At 39.2% G+C, this 25,752-nt stretch overlaps 1 protein-coding gene and 1 long non-coding RNA gene across 2 annotated transcripts; both read right to left on the bottom strand.

Moving 5' to 3' along the window:
* Positions 1-1,475: 1,475 nt before the first annotated feature.
* Positions 1,476-20,589, bottom strand: LOC115751694 (disease resistance protein RPV1-like). The gene is made up of 4 exons (XM_030689657.2): positions 20,037-20,589; positions 18,350-19,505; positions 16,062-16,346; positions 1,476-2,167 (listed from the first exon to the last, which is right to left on the bottom strand). The coding sequence occupies exons 1-4, from the start codon at positions 20,552-20,554 to the stop codon at positions 1,781-1,783; spliced, it is 2,346 nt and encodes a 781-aa protein (XP_030545517.2). The 5' UTR covers positions 20,555-20,589; the 3' UTR covers positions 1,476-1,780.
* Positions 5,056-7,870, bottom strand: LOC125315448. The gene is made up of 3 exons (XR_007198714.1): positions 7,830-7,870; positions 7,666-7,720; positions 5,056-5,193 (listed from the first exon to the last, which is right to left on the bottom strand). It is a non-coding gene; the product is annotated as an uncharacterized LOC125315448 (long non-coding RNA).
* Positions 20,590-25,752: the final 5,163 nt, after the last annotated feature.

Genomic DNA, 25,752 nt, shown 5'->3' with positions numbered 1-25,752 from the left:
GTTGGTCATGAATATCAGGAGAAAAACGATAGTTTACTGCTTATTTACCTCTGTTAAGGAAACATGACTCGGCTCACTGTTGTTATATGGGTATACATTGTCACTGCAATTCAATAAATGGATTCCAAACTTCACAAGGACTCATATTTCGTAAAGACGCGTGTTCCAGGTAATTCTGGTATCGGTTCCAATGAGTTGCACCGAGAAATATCCAAATAATTTAAAGCCAAATTTTGCAGTCCTTGAAGCCGAGTAAGTTTCTTGCAGTCTCGTACCACCACAGATTTTAACTTCACACATCCTGACAAATCTGGCAAAGTCTCCATTGATTCGCATCCTGTGATATCGATGTGTGTTAAAGACCCTGATTCCTCAACCCCAGGATTCTCCGTAAGACGGATTGAACTCCTTATTATGGATTTCTCCAAATTCTCAAACTTCGACAGGTTTGGTAGTTTTTCTAGGGATTCGCACCCCGATATGTATATGCTTCGGCAAGACAAGAATCTCTCGAGGCTCTCAACACCACGTAGATTGCGACAGCCATTAATATTCAACTTTTTCAGGATCACGAAGCATGATAGGTCAGGTAATTTTTCAATGAACCCACATTCATAGATCACCAATGGCTCAAACGACTCAGCCTTATCAGATCTCTAATTTCGACTAGATTGTCGCAAGAGTGAGCCGTTAATTGCTTCAAGCACTGTAAATCTGAAAGGATCAGCCTCCTAAGGGACTCGCAGTCAGATATAGATATCTCCTCCAAGGACTCCAAATTATCATGGCCCAGAATTTCATCTGGCTTACTGCAATGTCCAACGCCTAATTCTTTCAGACGATTTAATTGTGAAAGGTCCAATCTTTCAATGGCACGGCAGTATTCTAGTGAAAACTTTTCCAAGTACTTGAATCCTTCAAGCTTAAGCAATAGCAGCTTACCCCAGTATTCAACGTGAAGTTTCAAGAGTCTTGAGGGAAGCTCCGGGAATTCATCTAGTAGAGGGCATGAATAAAGATTGAGTTCTTCCAGGTGGTTTAGGCAAGAAAGCTGTGGCAACCTGGGGCTCTGATAAGAGACAGTCAAGTGTGTTAAGCTGGAAGGAAGCTCCGGCAATGATCGAAGCTTGAAACAGCCCTTTTAAGTCAAGGCGTTCAAGAAAAGAAAGATTTTGGATGCTTTCTGGCATGTCAGATAGCGGTGTCCAAGTGATTTCGAGATTCTCCAGGGAAGACAAGTCACCAATTTCACTTGGAATTTCCCCTTTCAGTCTGTCGCAGGATTCGAGAATTAGCCTGCGCAGTTCTTTCAACCATTTAATATCATTGGGTAGCTTTTCAATCACAGATCTACTAATGTGCAGATGCTGCAAATTGTGTAAATGCCCAATTGAGCCGGGGATTTCTCTAATGACCGATAATCCTATAGGTCAAGGCGTTGGAGAGAAGAAAGAATTCCCTTTAAGCTAGGGATTCCGCTCAGTGACTAACATCCCTTTAGGTTAAGGTGGAGAGAAGAAAGATTCTCAATTGAATTAGGAATTGCTCGCAATGACTTACAACCTTCCAGGTTAAGGTGTTGGAGAGAAGAAAGACTCCCAATTGAGCTAGGGATTCCTCTCAATGACTGACAACCCCTTAGGTCAAGGCATTGGAGAGAAGAAAGACTACCAATTGAGTTAGGGATTTCTCCCAATGACTCACAACGTGCTAGGTCAAGGTGTTGGAGAGAACAAAGATTCCCAATTGACTCAGGGATTTCTCTCAATGACTCACAACCTCATAGGTTAAGATGCTTGAGTGAAGAAAGATTACCAATTGAGATAGGGATTTCTCTCAAAGACCGACAAAGGGAGGCATCCAGTTTCTCCAGTTTCCTCAGAGAACCGATCGACACAGGAATCTCTATAATACAAGCTTCATGTAAATTAAGTTCTTTCAGTTCTTTTAGTTCACCCACTCCTTCTGGTAGCTCCTTAAGTTTGGGACACCAACTCAAGTCTAGTGAAACGAGGCTCTTGAAGTTGCCAATAGAAGGGTGGACTTGCTCTAGTTGGGGACAATTTTTCAAGATGAGAATATCCAACTCTGTGAAAGCCGAGAGATCAGGAGTACATTTTAAATATTTGCTATATGCAAGGTCGAGAACTTTCAGCCGCTTTGCCACCTGCACAAAGGAGAATAAGCTGTCAATAAATGAGTTAATCAACAAAACAAAACAAAACAAAACAAACCAAAGATCAAAGAGGATGTCTTTTTTCCCTTCTCACCGTGATTGAACTCCATCCTTCCCAATCCTCTGTGAACTTGTTGTGTGACAACTCCAGCACTACTAATCCCGGCAGATGCAAATTGATCGCCGAAAAAGACAGACTGGGTTCATTGTAAAACCATCGAAGCCATCTTAATTCAGAAAACAGTCCGGTAAAGTCTCCAAATAAATCCGCCTGGCTCAATTGAAGGAACCTTGAGCTCGGTGAGTTTTCGAATTGTTCACTTGTGTATGCGTGGATATCATAGGGCCAATAATCCCATGATGCCGCATCGTAGTCACCGTACCATAACATTGCACCCATAATTTTGCGACCCTGCATATCAAATGAATGCTTGAATTGACTTTTTGGTAATTTTCCCTCTGTATGTGCATAATCAATAGAGACTAGGGGTGTGTTTGTTTCAAGAAAAATGTTTTCCGGAAATCCGTTTTCCGGAAAGTGATTTCTCGAAAATCATTTTCTTGGAAAACGGTTTGTTTTCCTTTGTTTGGTAATATGTTACCGAAAATGTTTTCCGGTGTTTGGTTCTCATTTGGAAAATGATTTCAATGTCATGAATCTCAAGTAAAAAATAAGATTTTATTAGCACAAAAGGTTTATACTTTTTATATTATATTATATATTAATTTTTAATTATTTATTTTATTTCCTTTTCTTTTTGTCTTTTTCTTCTTTCTCCACCGGTCACTTGGCCTCGGTGATGACCAACGATCGGCCACATGAGATCAAGCTCGCCGGCCTCATGCGATTGGCTACAATAGTGGCCTTCTCGCTTCCAAATTAATTTATTGAGTCAATGTTACTTAATAAATGAATTTTCTCGATGAGTCTAGCAAATCTAGTATTTGAACTCGCAAAATGAAAAGGAAACCTGAATCTCCGAACGTGTGCTCCTGAAATGGAAAATAGATGTGATTTCAAAAAGCAAACAGATTGAAAACATTTCATAATTGGGTTAGTACCGGTGTCTATCTTTCCATGAAATATTAGGATAAATTGTGCCAAAAAAAGCTACGGAACTGATGTTGATGAGATTATGCTAAAAAGGTGAAGTGCCTAAACTACGGAACGGAAAGACGTACTTGTTTATTGTGCAAACATCCAATTAGCTCCAGCGGTACAGGATTGTTTGGAAGGATGTGAATTTTAACTTTACATACTCAATGCCACACAAAACCTCAATGACAATATTCAAGGGATAGAAATGAATAGCTACTACAACAACTAATCAAAGAACAAGTCTATAGTTCAGATAGTATCCGATAGTATGAAGAGCAAACATCCAAAGTCCGACACTTGTCAATTTCCATTTCCTCTTTTATCTACGAAATCTTCAAGCCATAACTTCTTTAGCTTGGCACTCTTGACAATGAATGCTTTTGCAACTCTCTCATTGTCCACCAAATAATCAAAGGCATATACAAGGGTGGCTTCATCAAAACCTTCAACCTCCATCACTTCTTTGTAGAGCTCAAGAACATCCAACTGATTTTTACTCATCTTTTTTAATGCAGAAGCAACCTCTCCAATTTGCTCCGACAGCATTGCAAATTTATCATCCTTATTAGGAGCACGACTTCGCTTTCTATTAACTCTTGATGGATCTTCTATTCCTTTTGTAATATTATCACTACTATCATCTAAATCAATTGAGCAGTCCACATCCACAGTAGGAGGCAAGTTGATGTCACCAAATTGTTTTGCAAAGCTTCCCGTGGCCATGTCTTTTCCAAGTCACCGAGCAAGTTCATTGTACATCTCGATTTTCTTGTTCAAGTACTTCTCATGGGTAGGATGTGCCTGCAAAAAAAATCATAAAAACACAAGTATATAAACAAGTAGATTAAGCCAGTTATGATTATAGCAAGACATACAATCTGCTCATCATCTACCAATTTCTCAGCTTTGTATATGTAAAGAGCATAGGCTTAAGTACACCACAAGTGCCATAAGTTGTGTACAGCGCTCACTTTAGTGCCAAAACTTTCAAATCGATCATTTTAGTGCTAAGTTTTTGTAACTTCGATCACTTAAGTGCCAACTTCTTTTAAAAACGATCACTTTAGTGCCAAAGGCGACGTGGCTTGCCGAAAATTCGACACGTGTTATTTTTTTATTAATATTTAAAATGACGTGGCTCGGTGAATTTGACACTAAAGTGATCGTTTTTAAAAGAAGTTGGCACTTAAGTGATCGAAGTTATAAAAACTTAGCACTAAAGTGATCGTTTTGAAAGTTTTGGCAATCAAGTGATCGAAGTTACAAAAACTTAGCACCGAAGTGATCGATTTGAAAGTTTTGGCACTAAAGTGAACGCCGTACACAACTTATGGCACTTGGGGTGTACTTAAGCCAAAGAGCATATGATGCATAAGCAAACAAAAAAACTATAGCAGCCTCCAATTCTTGCATATCTCAACATGCTGCAAAAGAAACCTCATGGTTCAATGAATTTCTAGCAGCCTAATACGACAAACGAACATGTAAAGATATAATAAAAACAAATATCATAGGTACATGCATCCTTTTCCATGAGTAACAATGCTCGGAGTATAAGTTACATTGAAATCCGAAAAGCATATTACCATTATTTCTTCATCATAAACTTCCTTCCGAAGAACCGTGATCATCTTCAAGTTATGGTCCCACTGAAATCCACTCTTAACCCGCAATTTTTGGATGGTAGTCCACTTGTTTTTAATAGTTCTAAGATGATTGTCCACATGGTCGGGCTCACATTCAGTCCCAAATCTATCGTTTATAGCTTGGGCAACTTGAGCAAACGAAGATGGTTTAAAGGTGGCTGAAGGTTTGTTCCCCTTTAAAGCTTCATCAGCTAGTATCTCTAAAAACATACGCTCCATTGGAACCGACCATCTAAAATGCTTGGCCTTCCCTTCTCTAGTCTTGCCCATTGCTGCATTATCGAATATATCCAACACAAGAAATTGAGACAAACAAAGGATAACACAAAAATAAATGTCATTTTACTAATGAGAAAAGGGAAAGATCATGATGATTTAGAGTAGCAAATCAAGTTCACGTTACAAAAACTCCTTCAATCACAAAGTAGTAATCTATACTTCACATCACATTAAAAACAGCTTGCAACTTCTAAGAAAAGTGCTAAACATTCATTCTATGCCGACTATAGTCATCCCATATTACACATGCGATATCATCTCTTTTTGCTGCCCACTCTCTGTTTTCCTCCCTCTCCTCTCTTTGTGTTTGTTGATGCCTTCTTTCTTGACTTTGAGATTCAACCTCTACATTAGGTTCTTGCATAAAAGGATCATTTGGGTCAACTCCCATAATGAAGTTATGTAGAATACAACATGCTAAGACCACATCAACTTGAGTATCAAAGGACCAATAGGGTTCCGCATCCAATATACGAAAACGCCTTTTAAGAACACCAAACGCCCTCTCTACCGTAGACCGTAAAGTTGAGTGACGATGGTTGAACAACTCTTTCTCATTCTCGGGTGAGCGGTCACTAAACTCCTTTCTGTGATATCGAACTCCACGATAGGGTGAAATAATTCCCAATTGGATGCCATATCCGGCATCGGCAAGGTAGTATTTACCTACCAATTTTATGTAAAGTTTTAACAACATGTTTCAACAAAGTAGGGTAAACATTTTATATAAAACATGGAATATTCTATACCTTCAGGAATTTTCATTCCTCCAGGCCTTGAAAGTGCATTTGTTAGAATACGAGAGTCATGTGTTGTGCCTTCCCAACCAGCTAACACATAAACGAACTTTAAATCAAAAGTAACAGCTGCAAGAACATTTTGCGTTGTTTTGTCTTTTCGACCACAAAATTTTCCTTGAATTTCCGGGGGAACCGATGCACGGACATAAGTACCATCAAGAGCTCCAACACAATCCTAATGTATTTAAGTAAATTAGTTAATGTAAAAACATATTTTCAAGATGAAGTTCATGATATTGGTCATATTACATACCTTAAAGTAGGGATAAAATCTTCTATTCTTGGATATTGTCGGAGGTGTAGTGCCATCTGGTGGTCTTAGAACATGCTTTTGTAGTTTTAGAATTGCTTGTAAGACAATTCTAAAGTATCGGTGAATGGTCTCTATAGACCTATTCAGCCTTGACCCTATTACTCTAAACCTCACATTATGCCCTAAAATATGGCAAAAGACTAGCAATTGCTCTTTGATTGACACATTTACTGTTTCGTGTAACAAATTATTTGACACAAGAACTCTACACAATTCAAAGAAAACTTGTGGTTTCATACGTATTTGACTAACACAATTAGTATCTCCGGAATGAAAAATGCGATTCATGAATAACTCTCTCTCAAAATCTCTTTCGCCCCGTGGAACTCTAGGTATTTGACTACTTGAAGATTCATCCTCCATGACTAACAAACCAACCGCCATTACCGACATCGATGCACCCATTATTGGTCTATTAACATCATTGTTTTCCATCTACAATCAATAATAAGAATTTTCGCTTCTTCATCTCAAAGCCAGTCAAGACATATGTTTTATCTCAAAGATAAACCCAACAACAAACATTCAAATGAAATAAAAAATATATATATCATCAAAAAATGAAAACAAGTGCAGCTTAACTTGTCATTTTAGCAAACATCAGACTTTTCAGGATTTAAGACTCGGTTCCGCTGAGTTTACTAAAGGAACTCTAAATGCATATGAACTCATAAGCAGACCCAAACCATCCCAAAGTTGGGTTCCGAAGTTCTTTGATAAAGATGGAACATTACCCTTGAAGGAGTAATCAAAGAGAGCAAAGGTATGCATAATCTCCATTCTTGCAACTACTACTTGCAAATTCCAATCACCAGAATATAAGTTCAAATTACACAAATAAACAGAACACTGTTAACAAGTCTTACACACGCACCTTCTTTTATTTGTTTTAGGCAGCAAAAACCTATAATAAATTATAATCGATGGTTTTCTTTCCATCTTGACATTTTAACAAACACCTTGCATTCTTTTAACAATATGGATCACGTAGTTCAAGGAAACAAATAATGATAACAACGTCTATCTCCTAGGTAAACCAAAACATGAGATGCATAATCATGAACCTTCTCTATCAAATTCTACACAATAAACTGTAAAAAGTTCTTTCAATCAAATTCTACACAACGACTAGCCAAACAATATTATCAAGGATGCCAAAGAAAGTGCCAATGCTACAAAAGCCCTGTGCAATCGAAATCATAAAACAGACACTAATAAAATTGGAATACTCATCAAACAATGAAGCACCCACCGAATCTGACTCATATTGTTTCATCGAAGCACATGCCGTCGAAAATTTCGAACAAATCAGCAAAAAATTGAGCAAAAAGGTCAAGCGTTAGATATGCTACCTTATAGCTCTTGTGGTAGGGTAGAATCTCCAATCAAGCTTGATAACTCTAGGATCTACCAAAATTTTAAAACTGATTTCTAAGATTTCGCTTGAAGAAGATGAACGGAAACGAGAATCATCAAATTTTTAGAGGTTTTTTTCAAATCGAGAGAGGGAGAGAACCTGGAGCTTTATTGAGCATCGTTGAAGAAGAGCCAATTTCAATGATGAGCTTCAATGGCGAAGATGAAGAGCGTCGGTGAAGAAGAGCCGGACCTTCAACGACGAAGAAGGTGAGCGTCGGTGAAGAAGAAGTGAAAAAAGGAAAATGGAGGAATGAAAGAGTCGTACCTCTGTGGAGAGCGAGAGAGTGGGATTGGGAAAGTGTTTTCACCTTTTTATTTTGGGGAATTCAATTTCCTAATCTGCTGAATAAAGTTTTCGTCGATCGAAAAGTGCTTTCCGTTGACCAGATTATTTTTTGCGAACCAAACAGACGAATATTCGGAAAACACTTTCCCGGAAAAGGTTTTCCCAAAAACAAACACACCCAACCTTTTAATTTTATAATTTATTCATGAACTTCTAAAAAAATTTATTCCTTTATTTTCTTTCTTTTCCTTTTTTTTGTCTTCCAAGCTAGGCGAGGGTCGCGGCTTGTTCAAACTTAGTGAGGGCTGTCAAGCCCTTGCCCGGCTCGGCAATGGTCACGGCCCTCACCTACTGGCCATCCGGGTGAGGATCGGCCAACAACCCTTACCGGACTTGGTAGAAAAAAAATAAAAAATATATATAATTTAAAAATATTCACGTCATTGTCAACCATCCTAAATTGTAGTACCGACGTCCACATCATCAATTTTCTATTAAAATTGGCTAGATAGATTCAATTGGTAAAACATAAAAATGCTTAGGAGTTGGTAAAATTGAAAGATTTATGATTGAATTGACACAAATATAATAGGTTTATGACTTATTTGTAATTCTCCCGTAAGAAATCCATTGCTTCATGTAGAGTGCTTTCACCTCAAACCTTTTGCTCCAAATCGATTTCTTAAAGAACCGATTGCCAAGAATCATTCAAAAGATTTCTCATTTAACGAAGCACATAAGAGGAAATGAATTAAAAGTTATGTCAACCATGACATATGTGCTAATATGGACAACTAATCGATTAAAACAAAATTATGGGGCAACTTACGAGGCACAATTACTTTCATTGCAACTCTTGCATTTTCATTTGGGCTATTACCACAAAAATTTCCAAACTAGTATATTTTGCGTAAAAAAAAATCTTAAATTGGTACTCCCGTGTCAATTATACGGTGCTAAGACTTCATCTTCGAATTCAAATGGAAGCATAAATTTCGGGGACGAAATTTCCTAAGGTGGGGAGAGTTGTGACACCCTGGAATTCGGTGTTTGTAAAATAGTAAAATTCAGTTTATAGAATAACTGTGAATTCCAATTTGTTGCTTAGAATTGGATTTCAAGGAATTGGAATCGGAAATTGGGTATTTCCCGAATCGACAATCATAATAGTTTATATTTCGATCGATTAGTCGTTGCATCTTAGAACTAGAAATTCTTGTACTTGAGCCTTAATTGAACTAAATCAATTTGAGAAAGGTCTAAAATACCCTCCGTAGGATGGCCAAATGTCCAATTTTCCCTTAGTTGCCCAATGACCAAAATGCCCCTAGCCAAAATTGGAAATGACCGTTTTGCCTCTAAGGTTTTCTAAGAGCTTCAAGACAAGAAGTAATTGTCACGGGTCCCACTCTTATCTCTTAAGCCCCTAGGTCAACAGTTTTAACTTGATATTTTATTTGTTCATTTTCTTTTCTTTTCTCTCTCTCTCTCTCTCTCTCTCTCTCTTGATTTCCACCGCCTTTCCCCCTGCATCACCGATACTTCTTGCTGCTTCCTTCTTCTTTTCTATTTCAAGCAGCCCCCTCAGCCCACCGAACATCCTCCAATCTTCAGTCACTGCCCTCAGCCATCCCTCGATGCCACAGTAGCCGTCACCGCCGTCACAAAACAGTCGGAGAAGCCCGAACCAGCACCTCCTCTGTTCTGCGCCAGTTTCTACCCCTGCCCTGGTCCGTGCTTCTGTTTGGTCTCCGGTCGCCACCATTGCTTCCCTCAGCCACCACAGCCCTCCCCAGACCGCCTTCGACCATCCTGCGCCACCTGAAACCACCACGAAACCGCTGGAGCAGCCCCGAAGCCCAGTCTGCCCTGCCCTGTTGCCTGACCCTGTTTCTGCTCTTCCACTTCTGTTCGAGCCTCCCAGCTCGGCTTCGCCCTATCCCGACCACATCCGGCCACCCCTAGCAACCGTCCTCGACCTCTAGTTTTCTGCCAAGCTCGCTGCAGACCGATCGTTGCTCGTTGGGCCCCAAACCAGCCCTGCACAGTCCCGGTTCCCCTGTTTTGCAGCCTCCCCTGCTCTATTCCGCCTGCTGCAGTTTCTGTTTGCTGCTGCTCCGCCCTACTCCGGCCACCACGAGCGACCAACAACGTCCACCGACGCTTCCTTTGACCCCTACCAGTCTTCCTTGCCGCCGCCTTAGCCACCTGTCGCTGGAAAAAGCCGCCACAGTTCTAGAACCCTCCCTGCACCGCCTGCTCTGTTTTGCCCGGGTGCCCTGTTTCGGGCCTGAAATGTGGGCCAGTTGCTGGGCCGTGGCCTGTCTTGGCCCGGGCCGTGTCCTGGGTCGTGAGCCCAAGTGTCCTGGGCCGTGTGCCAGTTGCCTGGGCCATGTGCCTGGCGAGTGGGCCGAGTGGCCAAGTTTTCGGGCCAAGTCTAAAGTTCGTGCCGAGGGATTTTTAGAGATCGCCGATGTACTTGCCTCGCGTAATTGACTGTGAGTCAACCTCTAATCCTTGGTTAGGTCGTTAATTACATTTGGATTAGTTTAATTAGATTATTAGGGTATTTAGGTAGGTTAATTAGGGTCGGGATAGGCTAGAGACTCGATATAGGTTAAATGACCCTAATTATCTAAGTTAGTTCAAATGTAATTGATTGGAATTAAATTAGTTGATCGATTGGATGATTTTGCGTGACGGTGAGTGAATAGCGAGTTAGAGGCAAGCGTGCGATTAAGTAGATGAATGAATTAGTTTATATGTAATTCGATTGATTGTTCGTTATTAAATTGTTATTTGTGCACAATTCGTGAAATATATGAATGACTGGGTTAAATATCTGGTTAAATTGATTGATTGGTCTGAGTTTGACCACTTGATTTACGGATGCGAGGTCGCATGGATAACATGTGCATTTGTGTGATTACTTAAGGAGTTTTGTTGTGTGAGCATATCGTGTGAGCATTTGACTAAATGCGGATTGTAAACCGACTATGTATTGAGTATGCTTGAGTGGTCACATAATGGATTATTCCCGACAAGTTCGTACCGTGCCGGTCGTACGGAACCATACGACTTGTTGAATGCCCGTCGGTCCGGTGCCGTGCCGCCGTACGGATCACATGGATTGTCGGATGCCGGTCGCAACTTGTGATGGATCGAAGACCCTATAGGGATTCCCGATAGTGTCGTGTCGTGCCGGTCGTACGAATCACACAGGCTATTAGATGCCATCGCCGGAAGTAAGAGACGAAGCCTGGTCCCGCCAGTAAACACCGTCAGCAGTAGTGTAAAGTTACACCAGTCGTGTGCAATTAGGCCGGATGGCCATTAATAATCGGACCACGTGTGGTGTTTGCTTATGCGATTGACGTGATATCTATGGATTGTGATGTATGGCATATATGTTGAGTATTGCATACTGTGCGATTTTCAGCAAGTGAGCCGCATGTGATTGGGATATTTGTATATCAATATGTGATTAACTGATAGGACCCTCCGGACGAATCAACGCCTTAGCCGGGCTTAGGCATTGACTCACCGAGATTTATATCTCACCCTATCGTTGTTAAACCATTTTCAAGTTCTAAGTGATGGAACTAGTAGTTCTTGAAAAGCCGACAAGGACGAGAGTGACGTAGCTCCATTTGGAGTAGATACGAAGTTGATCCTACCCCACCCCGAAGTATGGGGCTGATTAACGAGTCATCTCGATTGACCTATGATGTGACTGTAAATAAAATCATATTTTTGAATTAATGTGTTTTCTTACTTGCCTATCCCTATTTTATATTTTTGTCCGGGAATATTATACGTTTTTGCATGCGTAGTTAATCTTATGGGTTGATAGCGTGCACGGGACACTATCCTTTTAACCCGAGGGACGAGATGGCGGGATGCCGCGCGCTCGAGGATCGGGGCGTGACATATTTGATATCAACCTCTTTGTTTTCTAGCATTGCTCATACGAAAATGCTTGTAAAAAGCAAGAGTAATAGCCAATATATACTTAGTTCTACACGTAAATTTAAATATGTATATCATATTTGGTTCCGATCTCTCTATTTTGGGCATTAACCATAGAAAATGCTCTCCCCACTATAACTATGCAGCTTCTTTATCAGTACGACGATTTAAAAAGCTTATATAATTCACGAAAGAGGCCAATATGATATCTAATCTATTACATCATACTAAAATTGACTTTTGCTTATTAAATACACGAAATTATTCTTTTCTTTTCGAAACAAAGTTAGAAGAGCTTTGTCAAGAGAAGTAAAAGTACATAGAAAATCTCTTGGTAACATAGTATAATAAAAGTAATTTTTACTCATCAAATGCATTCAAGTTTAATGAGCTTAATTAGAGGAAACTCTTAGTATTAAGCAGTAAAATTAACCTTACGGATGAGAAAATTTCAAGTGAAATCTCTGAAATATTAAGGTAATGATGAATATAAGCTCTAACAATATCGTGTTCTCAAGAAATAACTAATTGAATTAACTCTATGAGAATGAGAAAATAGTAAATTCTATTGAAGTTCGAGTTTAATTGAGTCCAGGATGAACACCATTGGGATCGTATATCTAATTAATTCGCAGTTGGACCTCAATTGACAGAGACTTCATTAGCCGGCCGATGAAAAATGAAACAACAGACTTAGGAGAAGTGAGCAATTAGCAACACTTTCCTTGTTTGAGTGTAGGAACAGTAACTGATGTTAATAAGATCATGCTGAAAAGCGGAAGTGCCTAAACTACAGAACAGATATTATCACAGTAATAAACTGATAGAATGGAGGAGATCGTCATCATGCATCCTTTTATACTGATTTCTACGATTGCCAATGCATACCTCCCCCTGCAGAGCTTCATCGAGTTTTGGGAGTGACGCTATTAGAACGCTACCGCATCAAACAGCCCTGCATTAGGGTGACATGTAGATTACTTATCATATACGTATTTGATTAACAGAGGTAGAACCTAACGAGCATACAGAAAGCAGATTCATTTGAAATTACATTCACGATCATATCAAGCGTTTGGATCTTGATAAGCATAGAAACTTCCCCAGGGCACTTGAGTTGGCCCACGAGCCTCTTCAAGGTTGGCGCGCAAGATAAGCCTCCAGCTGTTGCTGATGCTTCCTCTGCAAAACCCCTTGTTCTTCATTTTGATCGGTCTCTGGTATGAAATTGAAGTTCCTCAGCCAAGTTAGCCAGACCAGATCAATCATGTGATAAAACTATTCTGTGACAACAATAGGATCAAACGGGGTGTAAAATAATTTGCAAATTTCTAGAGCTCCAAAGAAAAGGTCATCGATACAGCTCATTGAACCGAAGTTCAAAAGTACGCCTTGATTATTACACAGATCAACCAGCCCGTCACAAAAGCAGCACCAGTTTACCTTGCTTGAAAATATTTCAAATAATAGCTTGACTACTGGTTATAAAAAGCTGGTCCACAATCATACATGACAGACTAGCCAAAACTACTACTCTTTTTATAGACTTTTTAATCACAAACCAGGAAAACCTAGAACCTTGAGTTTTATTTTAGCTCAGTTTCTCGAACTTACTGCGAATTCATGCTCGTTTTGGAAGGTTCAAGAGGAACATCAAGGGAATAATTAGAAACTTGACACGGTTTTCCATCATCATGCAAAATCGAAAGGTGTTCGTTCTGAACAGGATATCTGCCATAGCCAAATTTGACATGCAAAGGGACTCACACAGTAATTCAAATGAGACAAGGAATTTTTTGAAGAAAATATTGATTTCAGACATACAGAAAGTGGATTCTGGGCGCAGTTAGTGTATTGAGTAGCAGAAGATGATCAGACTCTACATGAAAAATTCAAATCCTCGGTTTACCGAGGGGGGAACTGTAAATCCATATGCAATTCTTTTTCTACCTATGTTGATTTTGACATTCCTTGCCTCGCAAGGCTCTAATTTATTTGCAGTCTGCAAAACCTTGCTATAAATCTGAAGTTTCCAAAATCAGACAAATAGATACCCTGTCAGGAGCAAATCATTCTGAAATAAGGTATAACTTTGAGAAAAGGTTTACTCCATTCGTGCAAGCTCGTCGCTCAAGGATGAAGGATCCCACTAGATAACCAATGGCTTCTACGACCAACTCCCCCACTCCTTCATTCATGCAAGAGGAGGAATTTAGGAAGGTACAGAATCCTGCCAAGGAAAACCTTCTTGTCAAGTGAAGCTAGTGATCAAAATTACGTCATGAATCTCAGAAGAATAAATGATAGCTGATGAGTCGCACCTTTTCAAGTCCCCGAAGCTGAGTAAGTTTCTGGCAGTCTCATGCCACTAGAGATTGTAACTTCTCACATCCCGACAAATCCAGCAAAGTGTCCATTCATTCACATCCTTTGATATCTATGCATATTAGAGATCATGATTCCCCAACCCTAGGAATCTTTGAAACACCGAGCAAGTACCTTATCTTATAATTCTTAGATTTTCAAATTTCGACAGGTTTGGTAGTTCTTCTAGGGATTTGCCCTGTGTTATGTCCAACACTTCCAGGGTCGCAAAGCATGATAAGTCGGGTAATCTTTCAATGGACCCGCAATTTCTGATATCCAACGTCTCCAAGAGCTCCGCCATACCAAGACCTTGAATCTCAACTAGATTTTTGCAATTGAAAGCCATTAAGCGCTTCAAACGCTGTAATTTTGGAAGGATCAGCCTTCGAATGGACACGCAGTCAATTACAGATATCTCCTCCAACAACTCCAAATTATCGTGGCCCTGAATCTCGACTAGAAAATAACAACCCTTCACGTGTAATCGTTTCAGACGATCCAACTGTGAAAGGTCCAATCTTTCTATGGAACGGCATTTTTCTATCGACAACTCTTCCAAATTCTTGAGTCCGTCAAGCTGACATTTACTAAGCTCGAGACACGAGACAAGAGAAAGTTTCAAGAGTTTTGACGGAAGCACCGGGAGGTCTTTAACTTCAAAGCATACATGAAGATGGAGTTGTTCTAGGTGGATCAGGCAAGAAAGCTGTGGCAACTTGGGACTCCAACCAGAGGCCGTCAAATATGTTAAGTTGGAAGGTAGCTCCGGCAGTGACCGGAGACTGGTACAGACCGATAGGTTAAGGTGTTGGAGAGAAGAAAGATTCCGGATGCTTTTTGGCAGGTAAGTTATAGGTGCTTTGCTGAAGTCAAGAATCTCGAGCGAAGACAAGTTGCCGATTTCACTTGGAATTTCCCCTTTCAGACCATTACACGATCGGAGTCTTAGCGTCCGCAGTTTCTCCAACCTTCCAATAGAAGTGGGTAGCCTTTCGATTGCAGAACGACCAAGGTCCAGATGTTGCAAACTCTGCAAATTCCCAATTGTGCTAGGGATTTCTCTCAATGACGAACAACTGTGGGCACTCAGTTTCTCTAGATTCTTCAAAGAACCAATTGATGGAGGAATCTTTGTAAGACCAGAGGAGTCTAAAATCAGTTCTTTTAGTTCTCCTAATTCACCCACTTCTTCTGGTAGCTCCTTGAGACTTTCACAGGAACTCAAGTCCAAGGAAACGAGGCTCTTGAATTTGCCAATTGAGCCAGGGACTTCTCTTAATGATGAACAATACCTGGCACTCAGTTTCTCTAGCTTGCCTAGCGAACCGATTGACGTAGGAAGTTTTTTAATACCAGAATTGTCTAAAAGAAGTTCTTTTAGTCCTTTTAATCCGCTCACTTCCTCTGGTAGCTCCTCGAGACTGTCACAATCCCTCAAGTCTAACGAAACGAGGCTTCTGACCTCGCCAATAGAAGGGTGGATTTGCTCCAGTTCGTCACAACCATTCAAGATAAGAATCTCCAACTCCGTGAAAGCCGAGAGATCAGGGGCACATCTTAAATGTCCACAATATGCAAGGTTGAGGACTTTCAACCGCTTCGCCACCTATACAAAGAAGAATAAGCCGTAAAAAAAACGAGTTGATCGACAAGACAGAACAAACGTTAAAAAAAAACCACCAAGAATGTCTTTTTTTCCCATTTTACCATGATTGAACTCCATCCTCCCCAATGCTCTGTCATATCATTCCCTGGCAATTGCAGCACCGACAAATTTGGCAAATGCAAATTGGCTGCCGAAAAAGACCCAGGTTCAATGCCAGACCACCGAAGCCAACTTAATTGTGAAAACACTTGGTTAAAGTCTCCACTTAAAGCTGCCGGACCCAATTCAAGGAACCTCAAGCTCTGTAAGTTTTTGAACTGTTCGCTTGTGTATTGCTGGACCGGCCCAAAGTCGTGGAGAGAAATTGCCTCGACCCGTTGAGTTCCCTGTATGTCAAATCAACCATGTGAGTTTCCAGATTGGCTTTTAATCTTCCGTTTCGGTTATTTTAGATCTTGGACTCAACTGGCACAACTAAAATTCTGCACTGAATTGATACAATTACAATTTTTTTTTTAAAATTTTTCCTATAGTTTCTTGAAAATACTAAGAATATGATGGACTGCCAAAATACAAGTTATTTATGCGAATTTCTTTTTTTTTCTTTTTTGATCAAACTATTTTTTTTTTTTTGGTTTCGTTAGTTCACTTTCATTGTTCGATTCGTTTGTTTTGTCGTTATCTACACTTTATATAGGGAAAATTCAAATAAGGGCGTAAAGTGTATCATTTTCTTGAATAATGGCCTAAAGTAGATCTTGTTTCTAATTAAGGGCTTGAAGTGCCATTTTGTTTCAAAGATGGGCTTAGCCGAACCACATTTTCTTCCTTTAATTTTTTTTTAATTTTTTTCCTATTTTTCTTTTTCCTCTCCCTTCTCCGGCCCTTGCCCAATGCAAGCGAGGGCGACCTCACCCGAGTTTGGCAACTTGTGCCGGTGATCCGGGGAGAGAAGAGGGGAAGAAAAAATGAAAAGATAGATTAAAAAAAATGGAAAAAATCGACGATAATATGCCCACAGTTAGTCCCTTCTTTGAAATAATAAAGGCACTTCAGGCCTTTATTCGAGAAAACGATCGTACCTATTTAGAATTTTTCCCTTTATATTTTAACTAGTGAAAAACCTGCGGTGGTATAGCTTTTCTTAATTTGTTTGCAGGACAAATCCATAAATGTTGCCGGTAGTCATCATCTCACGTGATAATTCATTATTTTCACTTGTACATTCATCTCAAAATCTCTACTATATTGAAAGGGGAGTTCATACCTCAAAATTTCATCAAAAGTTTGCACGGAACGTGCATATACTTTGCCCAAATGAATTGTAGAAATAGGAAATATTACGAAATAGACAAAATCATAACTACGATAGTCAAGATAATTGGAAGTTAGTCCGGTACATATTTCGTTTTCCAAAATTATTTAGATCTGTCACCTCTTACAATGGTTTAAAATTTTGGTAAACTGATTAGCATATTTTAACATTTGTCTCTGTTCAAACGTATTTGACTTATTTCATTTGTCAAACACCCAGATCCTGTGATCTTTTTGGTAATGTTAAAAAAAAAACAGCAATTGAATCAACAAAAGAGTGTGACACTGAATCTTGCGAACGAACTATTTCAAATCAAATCGAGAACATAAAGCGCTTTTCTTTGCCCAACATCTCTTAGCCTCCCTAAACGGACAATATAACATAGTAAAATATCATGAAGATCGACATTTTTTTTTTTTGGTGGAGAAGATCGACTGTTCAAGTAAAAGATAAACTAGTTAAAAAAAAATGGCTTCATGGTGAAAATTATATGCAACTGATGTACACGATGGAATAATAAGCACGGCATTTCCTCTAAACAATCAGGTTTGTCTAGCGGTTTTTGGCACAAACAGTAAATAATATAAAATAACTTGGAGAGGAAAGAAATGTTTATTAAGAAAAGAGAAAAGGAAAAGGCAATGTCAATGAAAGAAACAAAGAAAGAACAATACGTTCATCCTTCTAACCTAATCCAGGACACGAACAAGGACAACGGGATACAACCTTACAAAAAACAGGACGATTTTCGTAATGTAATCCTTAAGGCGATTTTTGCTTTCGTATCTATTGAGAGGAATGAAGAATGGAAAGAGATGGAGCACCACTCACAAAAAAAAAAAAAAAAAAAAAACCTTGGTTTCCTAAATCATAGGAGCACCTCAATACGTTCGATCTAACTATGAAGCAAGCACATGTAAGTATGTAACTATTTCATCCTTGGAATATTTATATTTCAATGAGTTGTCACAATTAGTCTATGATGGACATGAATGGATGCTTAGATTCTTTCTTAAAAATAGGAGACTCCGCTCATTCTAGATAAATGATTTGAATAGATCAGATTAAATATACAGGAATATGAGAGAGAAGGGAAGAAAAAGGAGTGCCATATGTTACCTTCTTTTCCATTAGTACTCTGAAGGCTTCCTCATAGACCCATAATCTGCTACGTCTCTCCGGTGGTTGTCCTTGAGCAACAATGCTCCTTCCAAGATCCCTCAATTGATCATGCATCTTTAACTCACCATCATCTCCTATTTTTATTAAGCACCTCAACTTCAACTCTTCAATTCCTTGGCTTGGATGAAACCCGCAGTCGTCCCACATGTACATTGCAAATTTGCTCGTTTCTCCAATAAAAAAACAAGCAATATCGAGAAAAATCTCCTTATGTCTAGGCTTTAATGCCTCATAACTTATCATCAAACTCCCTTGGACATCTTCATGTGGTTGTTCTTTCAATTGTTTCAGCGTATCTATCCATACTTTAGGATTGGTTTTTCCAAACAAATATGAGCCTACAACCACAAGAGGCAAGGGTAGCCCACCCATGGTGGATATGATTTCACAAGAGGTATCTTCAAAGTCCCTCGGAGAACAGTTCATACGAAATGCATGTCTGTTAAATAAAAGCACAGAATGCACCTCATCCAATGTATTCATTGGATACTTGTAGTCGACCGTGAATTTAGATTGATCAAGAACATCTTGATATCTAGTTGTAACAATGATTATACTACCTGCCATAAACCAGTCACGTTCTCTAGCCAAAGCTTGCAGTTGTTCCCCTCCTTTTTTCCCTCCATCTATGTCATCCAAAAGAATGAGAACCTTTTTGCATTTGAATCTAGAATTTAGCAAACTAACTCCATCATCAACTTCCGAAACTTTACGCTCATCTGGCAATATGCCCTTAATCAGTAGATTTTGCACATAAGGAATACCTTTGCGGTCAGCTTTATCTCGAATATCTAAAATCTTGCTGCGATCCACAAATACCTTGGACAGCTCATTGTAGATGGCCTTGGCAAGAGTAGTTTTACCGATCCCGCCCATGCCATAGATTCCAATCATTCGAGCATGAGGGACAGGAATGTCTGCCCAATTCTTAATTTTCTGAACATGGCCATCAATTCCAACCAAATCCTTAGTAACATCAAGCTGAAAATGACGTCGCAACTCGCTCCGAACAGTGTCAACAACTTCTTGCACAAATTCTCCCTCAGGCCTGTCGATCAACGAAACTCATGATAACTCCGTGGCAATAATCAATCTCATCAAAAGACACATACGTTTATGTGAAGGTTGATTGGGGCCTATTAACATGCAAGATGTCCTACATTAAGGACTTATAGTTGACTTACGAAGGAATGTAGACATGGTCAATGCGAAGTGTCCGATCCTCATCAACTGAGCCAACCCCCATTGGCAATAGGAGATCCATTTGACTGGAGGAGCGGTCGTTTCTCCTCTGGCTTGCTCTGTATTGGGAAAAAAAAAAACAATTGTAAAATTCTTGGGACTAGGAGATACTTTGGTTTTGGTAGTTGTTCGTTTAGTTTTCAGGGGACGTCATGGTGAGTAGTGAGTACTAGTACTTGTTGTCTTTGGGGGCATTATGTTTGTTCATTGGGACCTTGTGGGGACATTATGTGGGCCTCTAGGGGAAATTGTTCATCCACATTTCGACAGTTTGGTTGAATAAGAAAACGTATTGAACAAACAAACAGAAAACAAAGTTCAGGTGGAAGAGAAGTACCCGTCAACAAATTTCCCAGATTTCCATACTTGTAAGTAACTCACATCTCTAAGCGCCTTTTCGAAATCATGGATATATTTGTTTTCATAATTCTTCTTACGCGAATGGTAGGCCTCCCCAAACTCTCCTTCAAGATACCGCACATCCGATATTTTCACTTCGTAAAAAATAGGCAACACTATGTGTGACGTTCTCTTCCTGCAGTCCATCATATGAACGAGCTCCCGGAGGCACCATTTGCTTGTAGCATAATTTTTGGAGACGATGGGGATCGAAATCTTAGACCGTGAGATGGCACCAAAAATCTGTGTTTCAAATTCCTCACCAATTGGGATGCTCTTATCATCCTTGAACACAGAAATTGGTATGGTCCCTGCATTGACCAGACTTTGGTAGAGGTGATCGGCGAATTTCTCGCGGATATCTGAGCCTCTAAAGCTCAAGAATATGTCGTATGAATCGTTGCCTCGTCCGGTGGGTATGGGACACTGGAACGAAGAAGCGGATGCTTTGTCCATGGCTATCTGTGGGGGAAAGTGGAAGGGAAGATGCTTTTCTGCTATGTAAGAGGATTGATGAATAACGAAATAAGCTTTTCTCCTACTTATAAGCATTGATAATTGACGAAAGAATCTTATAAGATGCTTTTCTGCGGATCCTTTAGTAGTTGCCTTGTCTTCTTTGTGATCACACCCTCTAGTAATGTGAAACTTTGTTAAGTTCAATTAATTAGTAATTGATCGACTCGGAGCAGTTGGATGCTTCTCTTCTTTTCGACCTCATCCTCTAGTCAATTCAAATTTGACAGCTTGGTCCTTTCACAAATAAAGTGTATGCTAATATCTTGATGTCTTAATTCTTGTGATCGCACCCTCTAGTCATGTGAAACTTTGTTAAGTTCAATTAATTAGTAATTGATTGACTCGGGGCAGTTGGATGCTTCTCTTCTTTTCGACCTCATCCTCTAGTCAATTCAAATTTGACAGCTTGGTCCTTTCACATATAAAGTGTATGCTAATTTCTTGATGTCTTAATTCTTGTGATCACACCCTCTAGTCATGTGAAACTTTGTTAAGTTCAATTAATTAGTAATTGATCGACTCGGAGCAGTTGGATGCTTCTCTTCTTTTCGACCTCGTCCTCTAGTCAATTCAAATTTGACAGCTTGGTCCTTTCACAAATAAAGTGTATGCTAATTTCTTGATGTCTTGATTACTTAATAAAACGCGCAAGTTGCATTCACTTAAAAATTGTGAGATTCTTAATGAAGTTGGAAACGTGAGGCACAGATGAACAAATGGTGGTTGGTCTTCCTCTTTTATCTATTCCACACTGGCCCTACATGCCAATAATTCCATGTAAAATAGAGTAATAATTTTGTAAGATGACCAAATGAGCATAATGCGAGATCCTTTCAGGTTTTTTTTTTTTTTAATCACAATTTTGTTGGCATCACACTTCTTCAAAACGGAGTAAGCCAACGTGAAAAAGAAAGTATCAAAAAAAAATTGCCGGACATACAATGATGACAGAGGGTCAGAAATCACTGAACCTCCCCCCAAATTTCCGATTTTCAATTGGTAGCACGCCATGTTAAAGAAGTAAACTTATATGATGAAGACAAAGCAGAGTAGTTGCAACATCACATCAGTATAAGAGCGTAATTTTGCACATTGACCTCTCTTCAAGTCCCTTGCAGATTTACTCGCCTACTGGAAGAAACAGCTTTTCAGACAACAAACACACTCTACTAAAGAACTACACTTAAAACCATGGATTTGGATGGACATTGCATTTTACATAGTTAAGTATGGCTTTATCTGATAAGCATAATGAAGAATAGCACGAATGAAACATGAAATGGGTATTAAACTGTAACGAAGTAAATCAATGAAAGGAAAAACTGCTAGTGACTCAAATTAAATTAAAGACAATTACAATCTTCAATATAAAAAAAATTATCAAAAAAGTCCTAAACCTATTGTACTTCTGTCAACTCAATCCCAAACCTTTCAATTGTACCAATCGAGTACTTTTTAGCATCTTGCTAATTGAGTCCATCCGGCCAATTTTAGCCGTAAATCATTAACGTGAATGCCGGCTGTCATGCGTGGCACGATCAGCGTTTGCATGAAATTTTTTTTATATTCTTTTAAAGAATACATGAACTTTTTTTCTTTCTTTTCCTATTTTTTCTTCCAAGCCGAGGGTCACAGCTCTCCCTTGGACTTGGCGAGGGCTGTGTAGCCCTTGCTAGCTGCAGGCGAGGGTCGTGTCCCTCACATTGTGGTTGCCTGGGCAAGGGTCGGCGGGTTAGGCAACCCTCGGTGGACTTTGTAGGAAAAAAAATGGAAAAGAAAGGGAAAAAATAAGAAAATTATATAAAATTCAAATTTCTAAAAAATATATTAAAAAATATCCATGACAATGTCGACTGTCCTACATGGCATTACAGCGTCCACATCAGCAATTTTTAGCTAAAATTGGCCTGATATATTCAATTGACGAAACGGAGAAAGGTTTAGGAGTTGGCGTAATTGAAAGATTTAGGACTGAATTGGCACAAGTGCAATAGATTTAAGACTTTTATGATAATTTTCCCGTAAATTCACGAAGAGTATTTTCACCTCAAACCTTTTGCTTCAAATCCATTTCTTACAAAACGGATTGCCAAGAATCATGCAAAATATTTGTCATTTAACGAAGCACGTAAGTGAATATTAATTCAAAGTTATGTCGACCCCAATATATATCTTAATATAGAAACGACCAAAACAAAATTAGAGGGCTACTTACGCAACATAATTACCACAAAAATTCCCAAACTAGTATATCCATGTCATATATACAGGAAACTAGTTTGCATGTCATAAAAAATTCCAAATTGATACTACCATGTCATATTTACCGCCAACTAGTTTTCGTGTCACAAAAATTCGCACCCATACCACATGCACCCAAAATATTAGATTTCATGGCACAAAAAATTTCAAATTTCAAACCTTAGATTGGTAAATTTGCTAAAATCTGATAACTTTTCCTTAAGAATATTTGGGATAAATAGGGCACATGTGTATCAATTTGAAAATTTTCGTGATACACAAACTAATTTGCGATAAATATGGCACGGGTATACCAATTTAAGATTTTTTTATGGTATTAATCCTTTCTATGTTAGATCTAGGTGAGATTGTTAGGATTCGACGCACAATCAAATCGACCAAAAAGCGTGCAGCTTAATGTTTTTACTAGCCGACCATAACACAGTCGTCCACATGAAGCATTCCGATGAATATCAGACATCTAGAAAAGATAAAAGTTTCTGAATGATGAATTTATGACATTCATGGACATAGAATTAAAAATAAATAAGGGAATGAAGGGTTATCAATTCTTCTTTCTCATTCTGCCCTTTGTGTATGCCGACCTGAGATGCTTTCCTACTGCATAAATGGATTGATAACTAGTCTCTATGAACAAGTACAAGCATGAAATCTTCTACCAAGCTTAATGGGTCAATATCACGAAAAATGTCAAACCAGTACAGTCGTGATAAATTTACTCTAAATTAATTTTTTGACCGCTAAAAACACCAGCAACAAATTTAACTTCTGTTAGTTTTCATTAAATTTTGCTGTCAAATTGCTAAATTAGATTATACGTAACAGTTGATAGTTGTATGAGTTTGGATTTTTACTGCTCATTTATCATATATATACTGGTTTGAATTTTTTCATGGTATTAACCCAATCTAACAAAAATAAATGGAGGATAAATTTATCACAGGTGCATTAATTTAAGATTTTTAGTGGTCAAAAATTTAGTTTTGGATATATTTGTCGTAAGTGTACAAATTTAAGATTTTTTGTGGTTAAAATACTTTTTTTGTTTTAAATGGTCAAAGTATTAATGAGGTAAATTTATCATAAATGTAATAATTTGGAGTTTTTTTTTTTATTAATCCTTAATTTATTAGCAATTGCTTGACAAAGAGTAGTTGAAAAGAAAGATGCCTTTCTGCTGCATAAATGTATTGATGAACAACGAAAGATGCTTTTCTGCAGATGCTTTTAGTCCTTATCTTGTCTGCTTTGGATTTATAAAAAAAAAAAAAAGATGCTCTTAGGTAGATGCTTTTAATCCTACCTTGTCTTGTTTTAGACCTAGCCCTCAAGTCAAGACAAACTTGTTGGTTCTATCCACTCGCGAATAACGTGTACATTAATTTCTTAATTGCGCTATAAGAAACTAGAAACATTGAGGGGATATTTGGATTTTGAATGAATCATTCTTGACGCATACAAACGTTCGTGAAAATCAAAATATTTTAAAAGTAGAAAACGAGTCAAGTGTTAACAATATGTTTCTTTCTCTTACTGTGCCATTTCCCCATGGCAATCTGAGGGGGAAAGTTCAAACAAAAAAGCTTTTTGCTGCACAAAAAATGAGTGATGAATTCACGATGCATCGAAACATTCATAGATATGAATTGAAAATAAAGATGGGAATTTAAGTGTTATCAATTTTTCCCTTTCTCCGATTCTGCCCATTGTGTATGCCAATCTCATATGCTTTTGTCACGGGCCAACAGATCTTAGTCGCAGAATTAGGCCGTGCGGTGCTTGGAAAGCCAAGCCAAGCCAGTCTTCCTCACTATAGTTGTTCCATAGAACACTTAGGCAAATAGTTTTATCCACTTCCAACTTAGGTCGGGCATCCATTGCATCGAGTAAGACGAGTATAATACTTTAGGCACATCAACTGGTTTCGGCCTACCATGGCCTCATAGGAGAACGGCATCAGCTTCTAATCAGTTTGTATACAAGAGGTCAACTCCGCCTTCAAAGCTCCTAAGGATATATACTATCTAACCTAGAACTCTTATTACAAACCCGTCCCGACACCACGTCCAGGGACCTAGTTGTCTCTTCTCCCTCTACAACGCTTACTCACCATGATGATACCACAAACTCCACTCACAAGGGGACCCGAGTACAGGAGAACTTACTCATTTGGGACACGGAACAATCGGCATGTGTCATTCTCTCCCACTCCATTCTCAAACGCCCTCGTTGCGGGCTATTCTTTTGCTTCCCTACGTCACTCACTCGCCTAATAGAAAAACAACACTCCACTGGTAGCTTCCCTCGATCAAAGCTGTTCGCGAATCTCCAGTCACTTGTACTCCCTTGACAAGCGTGGCACCCCTCGCCAACCGCACACCCTCCGCAACACCTTCTTTCGCCTACTAGACTTCTCCCGACCTTAGCAGACCATTGGAGGTTCCTCCTTGATGAAACGTGGTAGCGGACCCATCTTGACATTCGCTGAATTGATCCGGAAATGTTTCCCACTTCAGTGAGTAATTCGGTTCTTTCCTCTGCCCCCATTGATATCCTAGAAGCTAGACAAGAGCCGCACTTTGTCCGAGCCCCTTTTAGCCCCGGCGATCACTATTCGCCCTCAAAGGACTGGGAAGACCACATGCTTTCTTCAAATCACCCATCTACTAGAGGGATCCTGCTCTGACACCATTTGTCACGAGCCGACAGATCTCAATCGCGGAATTAGCTTTGTGTGGCTTCGGCAAAGCCAAGCCAAGCCAACCTTCCTCACTATAGTTGTTCCATAGAACACTTAGGCGAATAGCTTCTCGCATTATGGATTGTAAAGCTTGGTGCTTTATACTGAGAAGGTATGTTGGACAAATGAGATA

Source organism: Rhodamnia argentea, chromosome 6, assembly GCF_020921035.1.
Source record: "Rhodamnia argentea isolate NSW1041297 chromosome 6, ASM2092103v1, whole genome shotgun sequence".
NCBI classification, from domain to species: domain Eukaryota; kingdom Viridiplantae; phylum Streptophyta; class Magnoliopsida; order Myrtales; family Myrtaceae; genus Rhodamnia; species Rhodamnia argentea.
Note: the sequence above shows the minus strand (reverse complement) of the source record. Positions and strands in the feature narration are given on the sequence as shown.